The sequence below is a fragment of the Crinia signifera genome, chromosome 12, assembly GCF_055691185.1.
Source record: "Crinia signifera chromosome 12, ASM5569118v1, whole genome shotgun sequence".
NCBI lineage: Eukaryota > Metazoa > Chordata > Amphibia > Anura > Myobatrachidae > Crinia > Crinia signifera.
In genome coordinates this window covers 34,647,828-34,665,179 of record NC_139228.1, presented here as the reverse complement: position 1 = coordinate 34,665,179, position 17,352 = coordinate 34,647,828, and the positions used below count along the sequence as shown (strand labels likewise).

General features: G+C 41.8%; 1 protein-coding gene across 2 annotated transcripts in view; it reads left to right on the top strand.

The window, feature by feature from the left end:
* PPP2R5E (protein phosphatase 2 regulatory subunit B'epsilon) overlaps positions 1-12,753 on the top strand; it is an 89,124-nt gene extending 76,371 nt beyond the window's left edge. Inside the window, exons 11-14 of one of the 2 annotated variants that reach the window (XM_083166891.1) lie at positions 643-762; positions 2,095-2,222; positions 3,227-3,313; positions 7,178-12,753. In XM_083166891.1, the coding sequence (XP_083023017.1) occupies positions 643-762; positions 2,095-2,222; positions 3,227-3,313; positions 7,178-7,277 (435 nt within the window). In that variant the 3' untranslated portion in view covers positions 7,278-12,753. Of the gene's footprint in view, positions 1-642; positions 763-2,094; positions 2,223-3,226; positions 3,329-7,177 lie in introns of both variants that reach the window. The other variant, XM_083166890.1, reaches the window with a different exon arrangement.
* The last annotated feature ends 4,599 nt before the right edge of the window (positions 12,754-17,352 follow it).

Below are 17,352 nucleotides of genomic sequence, written 5' to 3'. Positions count from 1 at the left end.
GCTACACTCACCACTGTACCGGTCATGTTTGGTCAGAAGTAATGGGTGATCGGAGTTATTTGCAAACCAAAAGTGGAACACTCCTACCAAGTGAACACATATATACCTAGTAAAGGAGGATAGTTCACTAAAAATTGATGCCCCCGTTAAAGATTTTGGTTGTATGTTAACCAGTAGTAAATTAATCCTATTTATTCCGTCCTCCAGCAACACACTACACCTTTATAGTTGGCTAGATACCTGGATAGTTGAACTACAGAAGCACAGCTGTTACCCTAATAGGACGACCTGTACTACTTCCATATAAAGGACGGAGGCAGTAGAGGGCCTTGTAGAGCAGCCACTTATTCCCCAAAATATATGTGTGTCGCCGTTCACTAGGGTTGCTACGTACCACTAAATCCATCATGGTTTCTTTCCTTGGCAGCCACAATGTGAGCCCAGCAATGTATGGATTCAGAAAGTGATGATAAAATACTGCTATAATTCCATGTGTAATGAAACACAATACTGTGGTGTGTGTGTGTTATGTATCTCCAAAGGGCTCTTGGTTACTGCCAGACTACTTGTATACTAATAATATTGTGCCCATAATGTTCTGCCCATTCCTTCGTGTGCTAAATTTGTGTCCTTGGTTTCCAGGTGATGTTTCTGGGAGAACTGGAGGAGATTTTGGATGTCATTGAACCTTCACAATTTGTCAAAATCCAGGAGCCTTTGTTTAAACAGATATCCAAGTGTGTTTCCAGCCCTCATTTCCAGGTGAGTGGTGGCAGGTGATTAGCGCATGTGTCATAAGCCTTACAAGAACTTAGATAGATCTTGGTTTCTTCTGCTGTCCAGCTAACTGCGGCTACCAGTCTCCTTTCATCAGCCATAATGTACAGTCACAGCACGAAGGGCAGATTTCGACTTGAGAAAGAAGCAAAGAAGAAAAAAAAGGACCGATTTGAACAAAGCAAGGACTCAAAATACATGTATTACTTTGCATGCAGAGTAAATACTGGCTGCGTCTGCATGTAGCCCAATAATGCTGCACAAATCCAAGATGACACTGCTAGGACACGCCCCTTCCAATTATAACTTTCTCTTCTGTTTAAATTTCCCTTTCCACCTTCCTTGCACTGCCACATGGTTTTCAAATTGTTAAGCTGTGTTCGCACTAGACAACTAGTAAATGATGTGATCTACAGATATAGCCACACTTGGCACGACTGCTACTGCCCGCTGGGTGCACCAAGTCATAGCTGCCAACTCCTGGACAAACGATATAGTGTATATACACTGAGCGATTTTACAAACAATACAGTCAGGGACCACACTCAGGAGTATGCTGTTGTTAACAATATTTGTGCATTTTTCTGCATTTGCAAAAGATCACAAGTAGCAACCAACGACCGTCGGGAGTGAGTCGCATAGTGCACACACAATGAGCGATTTGTTATTCCTGACATCTGCAATGGTCCAAATCATTCAAAAGATTGCAATGTACCCAACATAAATGTTGTTTATTTTTTCAACTCTTTTCTCCTAACGCTGGATTAGGTGATCTAGATGTATGACTATTAGTTGTCACAGTGGGATTTCCCTTTTTTCTCTGCATTTTTTAAAGCTGGAATGTGTTTCTGTAGGTGCTTAGGACCGTATAGAAGTTGAAGATGTGTTTACATTTTCCTAATTCTACTACATAGAAAAAGTAGTAAGATGAAATGTTCTGCAGGGCCACACTGAGGGTGTGACTATCCATGAAGATTCTTGGAATAGCTATTCTATACTTGTTTCTATTAACAGATCCTCTCCTCTTTGCGAGCGCCGGTGATATCACGGTGGCTGGGCAGCGTCTCCCTTCCGTCTCTGCTTCAGGGAGACGGGCAGGATTCGAGGGGGACCGGCGGGGACCCGGGGCAAGCTCCGTCGCCACGGGGCGCGCTGGCGCCCCTGGCGGGAGCCGGCTGCTGTCGGGGGCTGGCGATACTTTTGCCAGCCCCTGCAAGAACTAGGCCAGCTCCATCTGTATAACTAGGTTGTTAAATACTGTAGTATTAGGTATTGTAATATTGTAACTTATTTTTTCTTTCGGTCTCCTATTTAAAGGTGGCAGAACGGGCTTTATATTATTGGAACAACGAATACATCATGAGTTTAATAGAAGAGAATTCTAACGTGATCCTTCCCATAATGTTTGCAAGCCTGTACAGGATTTCTAAAGAACACTGGAATCCGTAAGTGGAGAACTGCATCTACATTTTTATTATTGGCAATTTTGCTGCGTCGTCAGGTACAAGAATTATAATGCAGATAGTAACGAATGGATCACACGATATTGCAGTCAGCTCGGGACCTATGTTCCTTCTGGATTCTCTATGATCCTCTGGAACTGTCCTTCATCTTCCATCCATAATAACATTACATCCATCATGTAGTAAATACTCACAGCTACCGGTTAATTTAGGACTATCCAGCACCGTTACCACTCATAGGGACCAATGCTGAGTTGCTTGGAAGTGTCACTGCTCACGTAGTAAAGGAATGATCTTCTACTGCGCATGTGTCAATTCTGAAAATCTACAGTGCATGTGCCACAGAGTGTACACACACACACACAGAGCTGCTTGTGCTTGGGTCAGGCGGTATCAGAAATGTGGCAGAAAAGTGATGGGTGTTCCTGCCGGTGACTGGGAGTTGGCTAGTAGTGTAAAAATGGGGCGCTTAGTGGTGGCGTATAATGGGAGTGTCTGTGAAAGCAGCTGAAATCCGATTTGCAGCCTCAAGCATAGAAGACAATGGTCAGACGGCAATGGCCTTGTGTAATTTTCAGTGGTGGCATCTATGGATCCACCAATCTGTATTACAGCATTCACAGGCACTAATAGTGGGAGCCTCTGTCCTTGCACATCCGGATGTCAGATGTGCACCATGGCTCTGAATCCATAGGATCGAGTACATCAACAGCCAAGCTTTCTGCTTCTATTGTAAAAGCTACTTACACATGGAAATAATCACGTTTTGTGGTTTCCTGTATAAGGGGAGATGGCGTAAAATTGAGCTTTAATTTATTTTTAAAAAATTGTGTGTGTTTTCTCTGCTAAATTAAGCCATCATTTTCATTTAGAAGCAACAAGGGTTGTAGGACTGATTGCTTCTAATTGTCACATGGAGGTTATATTGAGATTTCTTTGACATTCATTCCAACCGGATTCCTGACTGTTTCCTGTTCTCCCACCAGGGCTATCGTGGCTCTCGTCTACAATGTGTTGAAAGCGTTTATGGAGATGAACAGCACCTTATTCGATGAACTGACAGCCACTTACAAGTCAGATCGCCAGCGGTAACTCTTTATAGCTTCTTCTTGTCATCCGTACAGAAGGCTCCTGTCCTGGTTGCTTTCTACGCGGTGATGACCGTTTTTCGTTTGGACCCTTGCTGTCATATTACACATTTATTTCAAAATGTGTTCTATAATATGTAAAATGTGGGCTAACAACGTGAACAGTGAATTCCCTTGAAATAACTGGATTTCTTCAATATTTCACTTGGGAAAGAATTTCGGCTGTCATAACAATTGCTAAATGTTTACTTTAACTTATTTTATGCATTAACTGCTTATTGTATGCGATGCTCGTCTATACCTGTCTGGTGACTGCAGATTTAGGCATCTTGTTCTGATTGTTCTACACCCATTTGTTACTAACATAATAATGCTTTGAAGTTGTTGCACTGTATTTGTATACTGTGGGTGATGGTCTGTTTTTATATTTATTTTCTAGAACATTTAATTGGGGTTCTTAGTAAGTGGTTGATTTCCGTGACCCATCCTCTATGTAGCATCCCTAGTGCTGCCCAGTTAAAGAAACTATGTAGTGTGTTATCGATTTCACACTGCTGATATTCTGACCCTGTCAGCATTTCATCGGCTGCCGGTTGTTGCCCCGACAGTCGGGATTCCGACTGTCTGTACACGACATCGGAATCCCAACTGTAAAATGCTGAAGAGTCGGAAATACAATTGATAGGGGCTACTTTCCCTTCACCAACATAGAGGGAGAATAATACCTGTGGTGAGTTACTGAGCCTGCAAGGTGCTTGTCCCCTGTCGGAGTACTGATGTCTGTATAATGACCGTCGTAATCCCGACAGTGCTGCGTACCGCACACGTTTCATCAATGTGTAGATAAGCAAAGGCCTAATGTTACTGTCAACATTACATATATTCACATTGTGTCCATGTCAATGTCTCTGTGACCGCATAATTAGCAGAGTGGATACCAGTGTAAGAGAGGGAATGGTAAAACTGACAATATTCATGGCTTGTTTGCTGAATTGCTTTCTTATACCCCTTTCACACCGCACCCCGAACTCGGGTAATTGCCCGGTTTGCGACTTGTCGTCACGAGTAAACCGAATAACTGATCAATCAATGGTTGCTGTAATGCACGGCTATACAGTATGTGGCCAACCAGCTACTGTAGTACTACACATCCCAGCATGCTCTAATAGCAATTCCATGGCAGGGGATGCTGGGATGTGTAGTACCAGAGCCTCTGGAGGGCTACATGTTTACAGTGATCATTTTATCCCACACCCCCCTGTCATTACAGTCTTGTTATGCTTTCTTTTTTTTTGTTTTCATCTTTCTTTTTGAACAACTTGTGGGGCTTTGGGCATATTTTATAATAAATTAGCTCTTTAACAACTTAATACTTTAGACTTTTCATTGTATATGTTTAGCATTGGCATAATGTACTCCTTCATATGTATATATCTGTAATTACTCCCTCTAGCGGTTTTGTGTGTTGATTACTGTGTTGCTCACCTAAACTTTTAGCAATTTGTGTGTGTGTGTGTGTGTGTGTGTGTTGCTTGGCAACTATAAGCACAGCCGACACTTAGATGCATCATTTCTCTGTCCAGTTTAATGGCCGTCGATGCTAATGATGGAACTGCTTGAGAGAAAGTGTTATCCTATTCGTATTTAATGGTTAACAGTCAATGCCAAAACTGTGTGCACGTACGTGACATGTAACATGCAGAGGAATGAAGCATGGGTTAAGCTGATCTGACAGAAGATGTCCTCTGCCAAACCCATAGATATTGTTAATTGTTACACATGAGCTTGTGGAAGGAGATATTATCCCAAGGAGTAGAACAATGACTTACTGTCAGGAGAATAGAGGACACTGCTGAACATCACAGATTACAGTTCCAGGAAAATAATGTAATGGGGCCTGGTTTCAGCAAGTTTAGTTTACGGCAGTTTCTTACAATAATTAAGTACAACAACAACACTATAATATCAGTGAGCCATGGCAGATCATAGCCTCAAGCAAACTGGTTACAGCGAAGACTGGTTGGGGTCACTAGTAGTCAACACTATATATAAAGGAGTGACGTTCTGAGCTTCTCAGAGTCTTAGGGAGATGGGCAGGGTTAGGGCGCTCGGTGGGGATAGGCAGCAGGGAGCACCGTTGGATGGGGACTCGCACGCGTCCCCTTCTGGGGGCTGGCGGTTGGCAATACGACCACCAGACCCCCGCTGGATGAAGCAGGCTCTATCTGTATCAAGCTTCACAAAGTGATAAAATGGAGAGTGATAAACATTGGTTGGCTGGCTGGCTGTTTATCACTCTCCACATTAACACTTTATGAAGCTTGATACATCTGTCCCTTAGACACTACGTGCTTCTATTGTACACACATCTTGTCCTTCTCATAAACGTTACATCCTTCGTATTAGTGAATTAACCTGGTTACATTTATCCCAAAAATATCACATTTTATTTGTATTTAAAGTAACGCAATTAAAATAATCCAAATAAGCAACGGGATTAATTCCCGATGTGCGGTATCGAATTGAGATTCTGTTTGCTGGGCACACACTATGCGATTCCCACATCCGCCAATATAGTTCACTATATTAGCAGTGCCACTCGAGAACGATATAGTGCAAACACACTGACCGATATCATTCACGATATCTGTCAGTGAAGCCCCCCCACTCCATACATGTCGTTGCTGGCAAATATTGTCAGATTGAGTTGCAAGTACAGTCGGCTAACAATCGGAAGAGTTATGCAGTAAACTTGGATTCTTTAAAAGTAAATCAATTTTGCAAATGTTGGTGAACCTTAATGTAAAATGTGTATTTTCATAAAGCATGTGTACCATTCCTGTGCTTTTACCTTCTAATACTACTAACATGGAAGTAAGACTATTGTGGCATGCTCAGTCCTTGAGGGGAACAACGGATTCTGCAATTGCTCCCCAATATATTTACCACCCTCAGAATTTTCACATGCTTGTCCGTTATTTTATTTTTAGTTCTAACCGGTATTGAAACCACACTACAAAACATAATAAATTGCCTTTATTTCCTCAGGTCTGTTTCTAGACTATAAGTTGTGCAAAATGATTGGCTGTGGCCATTCTGTGCAAAATTCCGCTAGTCTCACCCAGAGACAAGAGCAGCATGAACCTAAACCTTGGTCATTGGAAATGTAGAATTAGGGCATATGATTTGTATATTTGTGTCCGCACATAACGGCGAGCCATTCTGTGGTCCGAACCAGCAGTCGTGAGAATCCAATAGATTTTGGAGTAATCTTGTACAATGGCGCAAAATAAAACAAAGCAGCTTAGACACTGAATGAAAGTTACACCAGACTTCAAAACATGTAGATAAAGAGAAAAATCACTGTCTTGAGCGCTATGTTCGGAGGAGCATAAGCAAAATGGATCTTACACTAGTTCACGAATCATAAAATCAAAGACTCCCCTCTTTCCTTAGTGTATCTCTATTGAAAGAAAGAAAAAGAGGTTTCACTAAGGAAAGAGGGGAGTGCATGGACTGTGCATCTTATTGGGACCTAGAATATTTCCCTAAAAAAAAAAGAGGAATCTCTTTGATTTTATGATTCATGAACTAGTGTAAGTTACATTTTGCTTATGCTCCTCCGAACATAGCGCTCAAGACAGTGATTTTTCTCTTAGTTGTGAGAATCCAGCAGGTCCGTTGGCAACTACGCGCATCATTGTGGTTCTTCCTGTCCAGTGTTTGGATAGGTTTCCTTTCCAAATGTTTGTTCTGACCACAGTATGGTCGCTCCCATTGTGTGCGAACTCAGCGTAATGCATTCATAATGATCGTTAATAACATATATCCCTTTATTGTATTTGCTAGTGAGAAGAAAAAAGAGAAGGAACGGGAAGAACTATGGAAAAAATTAGAGGACCTTGAATTGAAGAGAGGTCTAAGGAGCGATGGGATTATCCCAACTTAACAAAGGAAATGACTGCGTCTTTATCCTGTGGAGTCACATGTATGTAGTAGAAGATGGAGCAGCAGTTTTCTGTATTGTGCAACTTTACAGTAGATAACATTCGTTTCATTATTACAACAGCACTGTATATAACTGTCTAAGTAAAGAAAAAAAAAAAAAAAAACAATATATGGACTTTATTCCAAAGTTTGGACACTAGAAGAACTTCTCAGAACTTTGCAAACATAATCATTGTTTCTTTACATCCTCTTGGATCTCTCGATGAAATTTTACTGTGTCAAAGTTCCCATTTGTCAGACACTTGATATTTATCATTGGCAGAGTATCACAGTGTTTCAGATCCAGGCACCCTGATTAAATCTAGCTTCTCTTTCTGCTAAACTGTTTAAATCTATTTATATAGTTAAAACCAAAAAAAAACGGAAAAAAAAAATTCTGAATTTGTGGAACATCCTCCTTCTCTGGATAACTTTTTGTTTTTTTCCCCCCACTACTCTTAATTTCTATTTCTTTTAGGCCTTTGCACATTTTCCAGAGCTGAATGTCTTTGCAGAACTGTTTACTGTAACGGTTTTGTGTACTGGTGTGTGTGTGCTATATATACATAAATATATATATATATATTATTTTTGTGTAAGATACCAGTTTAGCTCTGGTGCTTATTTTCCTTTTGGATATTGGGTATGCATTAGAGAATACAGCGGAACGACAGGTCAGCAATTTATGTTCAAAACGAGCCTACGTTCTCTGTTTATCCAACCCCGTTGACAATGTAAAACCCAACCAGTATTAGTTGTATCTGCTACACCATTGCAACACAACACAGGGCTGTTTTAGAAATATATATTTTAGCCATTAGTATCCTACAAATTTTATTGGACCATTTTGAAATAAATATAATTTAAAAATAAAAAACAACGAAACACTAAACCGTGCAAATGGGACTAGGGAGTCGGAGTGGTACCGATTGTATTCAGAGATGAACAATAGAAACAGTTTGAGCTGTTTGGAAGTCATTGCCTTATTTTATAGTAATATGTATTAATAAAGTATTCCAGCAAATGAGGATGTTAACCTCTGGGGGATATTCAATAATAAATCCTGTTGCAGTGTTTTTGTGAACTTTAGATCTTCGTGTCACAGTGCCAGTCCTGCTGGAAAGGTGTGCCTGCAACATCAGTCTGCAATCTGATCTGGATGCTCATTCTCAACTACTGTATTTACCATCGAAAGTGGTTCTTCAAATGCTACTGAAAAAAAAAAAAAGAGAGAGAGAGAAATTCTGGAAATTACTATTGTCCTGAGTATTAATAAAGTTTAAAAATGCTTTTATATCAAAGGTGCATTGTGACCAAATTGTTTAAAACAAAAAAAACGAGGACTGATGACATCTACATTTCGCTTGGGAAATATAATTTTACCATTTTGGCAGGTAATAATGTAAATATTTTTTATGGAATTAGCCTGAATGGAAGCTTCAGGATTTATCCAATCTGCATCTTGGGTGTTTCTTCTCTGGTCAATTGTAGCTGTTGTCGGGAACAACCAATCACTTAACCCAACCACTAATTGACCATGCCAATGTCTAGTCTGGCCAATCCTTTACGGTTCCAAATCAGAATAGAAAAATTGGTTGCTCGTGCTTTGGGTCCAACAAGTCGGACCACCCGAGCAACATTATGGACACTGACTCAACACTTGTCGTTTAACATCCAACCGTATTTTCTCCTGTTAGCAATCCACTTTTTTTGATTATGAACAGAGGGTAGTTTGTGCCCATGCACATGACCTAGTTCGTTATTAAATTGCAGGTTTTATGGACACCTTTCAACCAAAGTTAGGTTTGTACTGTTCATCCAACTCCGATGGAACAGTCAATGTTGACTTTCCAATCTTGGTAAAAGAAGAATTTATGTCATTGTGCTGTGCCATGATAAAGGAGGTGCTCCGTGCTGTCTCATGATAAGTATTTGATGTACTTCTGAATATCTTGGGATTTACCACTTATTTGGAAATATAATTTGGTGCCAGGGCAAGCCATTTGGTACAGTGTGGCATATACATCAACCAATCCGCTCCTGTCACTTTTCAAACACAGCGAGTGACACCAACTGATTGGTTGGTGTCACTCTCCAAGCATTGGTGTATATGCCCCCACTGTGTTGTACATATATTTTCTTGCTGCTGTCATAAATGTTACCGGTCAGGACATGTGCAAGGTTAAGAATGCTTTTTTTAAGTAATTGAAATATCTACAGGTATATGTAGCGTACTGGAATTTCAGTGCATTGAAAATCCTTAACCAGTCAGACCAACTTGCTTTATTAAATTGTACATGTTTAGCAATTCTAGGAGTATAGGGGCGAGATGTACCAAGTCTTGGAAAGTGATAAAATGGAGAACATTAAAGCACCCACCAATCAGCTTATAACTGCCATTGTTCATGCACTTCCTGTAATGTGGCATTTAGGAGCTGATTGGTTGCTGTTTTATTACTCTCCATTTTATCACTTTTCTAGCTCAGTACATCTGACCCATAAGTACTTTAAGCATTATTCAGGGCTATTTTTTTTCTGCTTTGTAGGTTTTCATTAAGACCTTTTTTTTCTTTTTTTTATGTAAAAATTTTTGTAGAGATTTTTCCATTTTCAAAACTAAAGTGAAACATTTCACGATTTTTACACATTGATTTTTTTTTTCACATGCAAAACTTATCTGATTTCAATTTGTATAGGATTATTCATTAGAAAAATAAAATCGAAACTGTTACTTTGTACATAATGCTGTATTTCTAAAGAATGGGCTGTAAAGTGAAAACATGGCTTAGTATAAATATGTATTTTGAAATATTTTTTTTTTTTTTTTTTGCTGCTATAATAGTTCTGTCGAAGTTAAATTTAAATTTCTGTTCTACTTTTATTTGAGCAGCATCTGAAGTCTGTATAAAATAGGGTATTGCAATACAAACTACCCAAGATTTAGACATCTTTGAGGTCTCTTCTTAATGAGGGACTTATGATTTAGGTGGAATTTTGGGTGTGCATTTAGGCTTTTTATATAGTGAAGAAGCAATACAATAGGATGTGCTATAAATGTAGGAGTTTAGCACAGTGGAAACAAGGGTTGGGTTGATTGTGCTCTATCAGTGCAGACCATGTAGACTACTACTGAAACAGATTATTTTTGCTTTCCACGTAAGCTGTTAGGTGGGCTGGTGATCCTTGCTGAGGCTCTCGGTGCACATGGTCTCCTGTCTTCATGTAAAATTTAGTAGAGAATACATGTATACTAGTGTTCATTCTAAGGCACTGCATCTCAAAACATGTGCAGTACCTCTTCCCAACCTGTGGTGTTGCTCTCTGCTGCATATCTGTGCTAAAATACAGATCACACTGTGCTAGAAGCCACACAGCACAGAGCGACTCCCTAGGCAGGGAAGGGGAACTGCACATGTTTTGGAAGATGGTTTTGCAAGGTTCTAGAATTAACACTATAGGCCAGATGTATCAAACTTCAAAAAGTGATACTATATATAGAGTGATTAGCAGCCAGCCAGTTATCTTCTAGCTGCCATGTTACAGGCTGGGTTTGAAAAATGACAGATAAGAGCTGATTAGCTGGTTGTTTATCATTCTCCACTTCATCACTTTTTGAAGCTTGATCCATCTGGCCCTATGACGTAGTAGTTATACAGTATCCTGCCTTGGTCATCAAGTACCTTCAGCGAGCAATGACTAGCAATGGAAAGATGAATAAATGTATCTCTATCAACTTTACAAATTCTAATGGTGATATGACTTTTTATTTCTGAAAAAATATAAGCACATGTATTTTCTTTCTTTTTGGTGTGTCCTCTGTGAGCAGATGGATTTGACTTTTTGGCTTTGAGAAACTCAACTACCTATCTGCGCACAACACATTTTGATCTTTAACACCACAATTATTCATAAAGATGTATCTCCATTGGGATGTTTTATTTCTGATTTCCATAATGCGTCGCGTGTTTCGGATTCTAATGGCAGATTCCCGGCATGAAAATATGCAAGTGGGGCCATTGGACACGAGTAACTGGTAAGGTGCCCATACACGGCGCGATGTTCGCTGTACTAGATCACATCGCATCTAGAGCAAATGCATGCATTGGGTTGACACATGGAATAGATGGTCATGGCTTAAGTCAACAGGGTTGGAAGTTCGACAATGGCAAGATCGACATGAGTTTTTCACAGTTGTTTTTTTTTTTTTTAGCAGACGTGTGCCGATAGGCGGTATTTCATTCCCTACCAGCCACTAGGGCTTGGGGGGAGAATAAAATAGTGTGCCGAGCGCAGCGGTACAATTTAATGGTGTCCATGATGAAAAAAAAAACCTGAAAAACTCTTGTTGACATTTTGAGTGTAGAGCTTCACATGGTCGACCTAAAATGCTTGTATTGACCATAGCCATGTCAACCTATTTATTGTGTCGACCTAAGTCATGTCACCCTTCAGTGGTCTTCCCAATGCATGTCGACCTAATGACCCATGCCCAGTGCATAAAGAATGCAATGCCATCTAGCACAAAAATGACAGGCTGCACAGACTTTATGGGCACGGGGAAAACGCTCCATCTATGGGCACCTGTACAGCTGAAAATGGAACCCCATAGTCAGCAGGGGATGGGATACTATGTGCACACTTGTGCATTCAATGGATTTTCACATCTGAGATGTATGAGCAAATTAACAAGTTTGACATTTCCCTGTAATTATCCTTTGGTGTAATGTTTATAGTTATTCTATTGTCTTAATTGTTCTTGCTCATACACACGAAGAGTGAAAAAGATCGGGAAAAAAATCTTGGCTAAAACCTACTTTTTCTTTTTCCTTTTTTTACAGCATAGCAAACTGTATTTAATGAGCAGGACTATTGGACCCTGTAATATTATTCAAATTATTAATGCTGGTAAACTGCTGGAACGTTGATTAATGGGAATGCTCACCATACTGAGGGCGATATGTAGGCCCATTACACACATCATTTTTTTTTTGCTATTTATACAGTTGATGAACGAGCGTGTATATAAAAGGTCAGATTGGCAAAACCGGCGTCCTTTGCAAAAACTGTTCATTTAATTATTGTGTTCAGTTCTGCCCATGGTTTAATTTTTCTCTTTTGTTTACCTTGTTTTGGCTTTCTTATATGATCTTTTCCCCCCTAACGATCACACAAAGCTCTTGTGTATTCTTCCTGTATAATAAATCCTATTAAATCATTTGCCAAGGTGGATCTTAGGCATTGTATATGAAAAGAATGTGTACTCTAGCTTGTTTATACCGGTTTAACCCTTGTTCATGATCTACACTGCAATAGCGATGGATACAAAGTCATACAATTGCAAGTCAGCTTGTCCTATATTTGTGAAATATTGTCCATTGGCAAAAGTAGGTGTGTGGTATTTTAATAAAAAAAATTGAACTGAAAATGTAAATCTACAACTGCTGTGTTTTTAGTATTTGTCACTTAGCACACTGATGTCAGCATTAATTATACATGGCATTTTTGGCCAGCTCGGTTTGTCTGTTAGAGGCAAATGCCTCCTTACACCGAGGTTCCATGCATTGGTGGAGGGCAATAGTGTGAGAAAGGAGAGGTTCTTGTTTAGCCCAACAGATGCAGGCTTATTGAAATCTTTTCATCTTAACCCTTTGGGTAGTATTCAATGCGGGCGGTGAGCAGCCCGCGCGGGGTGGTTAAACGGCGGGGATTGCAGAAAACCAGCGATCCTTGTTGTTTAACCCCCTTGCCAGCCGCTCACCATATTCTATGTTCCGGGGAGTCCTGTCACAGCGAGGATTCCCCAAACAGCAAGGCTCGAGGCTAATGCAGGTGAGCCTGCTGCATTTAGCCGCGGGTCTCGCTGCTTCTGCAGCTGCATACGCCGATTCCTCCTCGCTCCAAAATTGGAGCGTGGAGGAATCGGCATATATATGGGGGGGGGGGGGGGGACGACACACAACGCAGTTGAATACTGGCCAGGCGAGAGATGACAGTGAGCAGACAGCACTGCTCGCTGTCACCGCGCTTCCCCGGCATTGAATACACCCCTTTGAGTGCCAAAATCTCTGTAAGAGAGGTGCAAAAAATCCACCAAAAATGCCTGCATTGGGTAGGGGCCTCAGTCAACTGCTTTTGGCCAGGGCCTATAATGTTGTTAAAATAATCCTGGTACTTCTCCCCTACACAAGCAATATAAAAGTGAACCAACTGCTGATCAAAGGAAAAGGAAATTACTATATTGTGTGTTTTTTTTTTTTTATAATCGAATATACTTTTAATAATTTTGAAGCTTAATAAACAGAACAATGAGCCTTAACAACAATGCATAGTACAGTAATACAAAAAAAAGCATATATTGGGATTAATTTATAGTTCTTAGTAAAGACTTCTTGAGAGTACAACTTTGGGGTGTGGTAGAGCACACTGACAGTCGGGATTCCGACAGTCATTAGCCCGTTGTCAGAATCACGCCTGCCGGGACTCAGACAGGCGGGCGAGTGCAATGAAGCCTCTTGCGGGCTTGCTGCACTCGCAACGCTGTGGGCACAGTAGCTCGCTACGCTAGCCACCTATTCTATTCTCCCTCTATGGGGGTTGTGGACCCCCACAAGGGAGAATAGGCGCTGCCCGTCTGTCAGGGTTTTAACAGTCGGGATTCCAACGTCGGGGTAATGACTGTCGGGATCCCAACTGTCATCCGGCACCCCAACTATGTGCCTAAGCAAAACTATGTTGAGCTGTTATGTGAAATGTTGGCAGAGAAGGTGGGGTTACTTGTGTTACCATACGAAAGCTAAAGTTAGTTGATTGAATGATTCTGAAATCCCAGATCGGACCTGGACTAGGTCCTGCAGAGTTCCACACAGGAATGCAGGAGATTGACGTAGATACAGGTATTATCCTGCAGGAACAGGCTATATCTGTCTTCCTAACTGCTTTTTAATGTGAGCATAATTTGTTTTTGTTTTTTTTTCTATGTTATGATATGCCTATTTAACTAACAGAACATTTCGACCATTTGCCGACCAAATAGTTCTGACCCCCATTATGCATTTATCCTGCAATATCTGTGGTTGCCCTCAGTATCTGGTGAAAAGACATTACCAGTAGATATTTTTTTAATGCCTGTGATCTACCAAGTGGAGCCGCTGCTTATTGGACTTGATATTCCAAACACGTACCACATATACTTTGGCAACAGTTCAACCCTTCAACATGTTCTTCGTGGTTCTCAAGCAATGTAGGGAATAGTGTTGCCATGAAAGGATGTACATGGTAGGTGGAATCTGTTAAATTATTGTCCAAGGGAAAGACTGAACCTGGGGTGGTCTCGTAGAACATTGCCCAAAGCACTAAACCCCATCCACTCACTTCATCAGGCATCCTGGTGCCATCTCTCTTAAAGTTAAATGAAGCACACATTCCTGGCCATCCCCATGTTGCATAAGAAAATGGGATTCATCTGACCAGGTGGATATCTTCCATTGATACCTGGTCCACTGCTGATGCTTCTGTCTCTACTGTTTTGGCTATTGATGGAGCGCTCAAGGGTTAGCTACGTAACCTCATACTTGGCATGATTCAATGTATAGTTGTATTAAACATTCTTGTTATCAACTGTTTCTGCATTTTAGGCAACATTAGCCAACCTTGTGGTTTGTATCAGATGGGATCTAAAATATGTTGCATCACTGAGTCTAAGCCACCCAACATCCTGTAGGTACTCACTATAGCTAACCAGGAGACTGATTTAGCAAAGGGGGCGCAGTAGGGCAACAATGCTGCTTATCTTTACCAGAAATGGTCATAGGAGGAGACTGTGCTGTTCTTGCCTTTTTAATTTATCGCTGTGTCTGTTTATATCATATATTAAAGTTCTCTGATTTGTGTCCATTCATTTGCTCCACCAGAAGTTTGTTAGTGTTGTTTAGAAATATTTTAAGTGTCCATCGACTACTTGCTAAAAATCATTTTAGTGTTTCCTACTTGAAATAATTGCCCTCCTCTGGTGTATTGGTGTCTGTAATGCTTTGCTGATCTTGGAATGGAGGGAGTAGCAGGCAGTGGGACACAAGGAGAGATTAAAATACAGTTTCTGTAGAGAAATTAATTGTCAGTGACAGAAAAGGTACTTGTTTAGTTTCACGGCGGCAGCACAAGACGCTCTAGTTTGAATTCCGCGTTACAGTATCAGGGCTACTTGTTTAGTTTCAGGGCGGCATCGCGTGCCGCCTTACACTGACCTCTCCGTGGCAGGCCAGCGCTGCTACCCCTAACCTGTCAAGTGAGCGCCTCTCACACAGCGCTTGTGCCCACATGAGGGCGCCGGCGGAGAGGCGCTCCATCTTTGTATTACGTAGGAGCGTCTCAGACGCTCAAGCAGCAGCAGCTCCATGTGTGAGACTCTCCTGTGTCTGATGCACAATGATGGAGGCATTTGCCAGTGCTCCATGTTATATACTGGCACATGCTTCCATTTCATACCCACGCCATCCCGAAGCGTGGCAAGCGGCATTACGCGTCCTACCGCCCTTTTCATTTCCCCACCATCCACGTCGGCGTGGAGTTGATTTTATATAGTGTGGCGAGCCCGAAGCATGGCGAGCGCAGCGGAATACATGTGAAGTTATCCACGGCCCCTCGCGGGGCTCGATGCGCTCGCCATGCTTCGGGTTCGGTGGCTCACTGCGCTCGCCACACTATATAATATGAACTCCACACCGATGTGGATGGTGGGGGTATGAAAAGGTTGGTAGGACGCGTACCTCTTGCAACGCTTTTGGATTTTGGGGGTGTTTCAGGAACATATTCAAACCTGCCATATCATACATCTGAGCAATAGCTGGTCAGAGGCAGGAGGGTATCATTGCATTGGTGCTTGAGCGTCTGAGGCGCACAAACCTATCACGCACATGGAGTGTATGATTGCATTCTACTGTAGCGTCTGAGGCGCTCCTACGTAAAACAAAGATGCAGCGCCTCTCCACCGGCACCCTCATGGTCCCCTCTCCACAGGAGAGGGCATATCATGCAGGCACGAGCGCTGTGTGAGAGGCGCTGACTTGACAGGAGGTTAGGGGTAGCAGCGCTGGCCTGCCACTGAGAAGTCAGCGTAAGGCGGCACGCGATGCCGCCCTGAAACTTAACAAGTAGCCTGATAATGTAAGGCAGCTGGCAAGCTGACAAAATTCAAACAGTCGCTACGCTACAAGCATAGCTTAAGGCAGTCTGGCAAGCTGCCAATATTCAAGCTTGAACATCTCGTGCTGCCGCTGTGAAAGTAAACAAGTATCACAGAAAACAGGCTGAATGTGTTATTGCGATCAAGGGCAAGGAGGGAGAGTGTTAGAATGCAGGAAAAGGGATGGAGATTGTGAGCGAGTTCAAGCCACACAATGAAGGAGAGACTGCATATAGAATGCAGGCCACAGTGGTTCGGAGTGTGTCCGTGTGATCTAATGCATGGAGAGGGAGTGTGTCGGTGTGATTCAGCACTTGCGGCAGGGAGAGGCAGAGTATGAGCGCAAACCGCACAATGAGCAAAAATTTTATAGAATGCAGGCCACAATGGGATGGAGTGTGTCAGTGTGATCTAGTGCACGGAGATGAGTGCGTCAGTGTGACACAGGGCAGGCCGCCGAGTGAAGGATGTGTCTGTGTGATACAGCACAAGCGGCAGCGGAGGGATTGTGAGGTCAATGTGTTTTCACCCTATGGAGTACAGTGTGTTAGTGTTTCTGTAGGGGTGATTGTGGTTTTTTTTTCCTGTGGGAGCCAACTCATTTTTTATTTTTCAGTGGGGGACAATGTGTGTGAAAGTGGGCATCTCAGTTATTGCACATTTGGATGCTGGTATGTTCAGGGAAAGGCATTAGCATACAACTGCAGCAAAAGACACAAGGAAGGTTGTGAATTTGTTCAACTCAGAAACAGGCCTTATTAGGGGTGAGTGTTTGCCCTCCCCCCAATTTACAATCCATACCCTTTCCATTGATCCCAACCCTATTAGGGCTGCTTCCAAATATTTTCCAGACTGG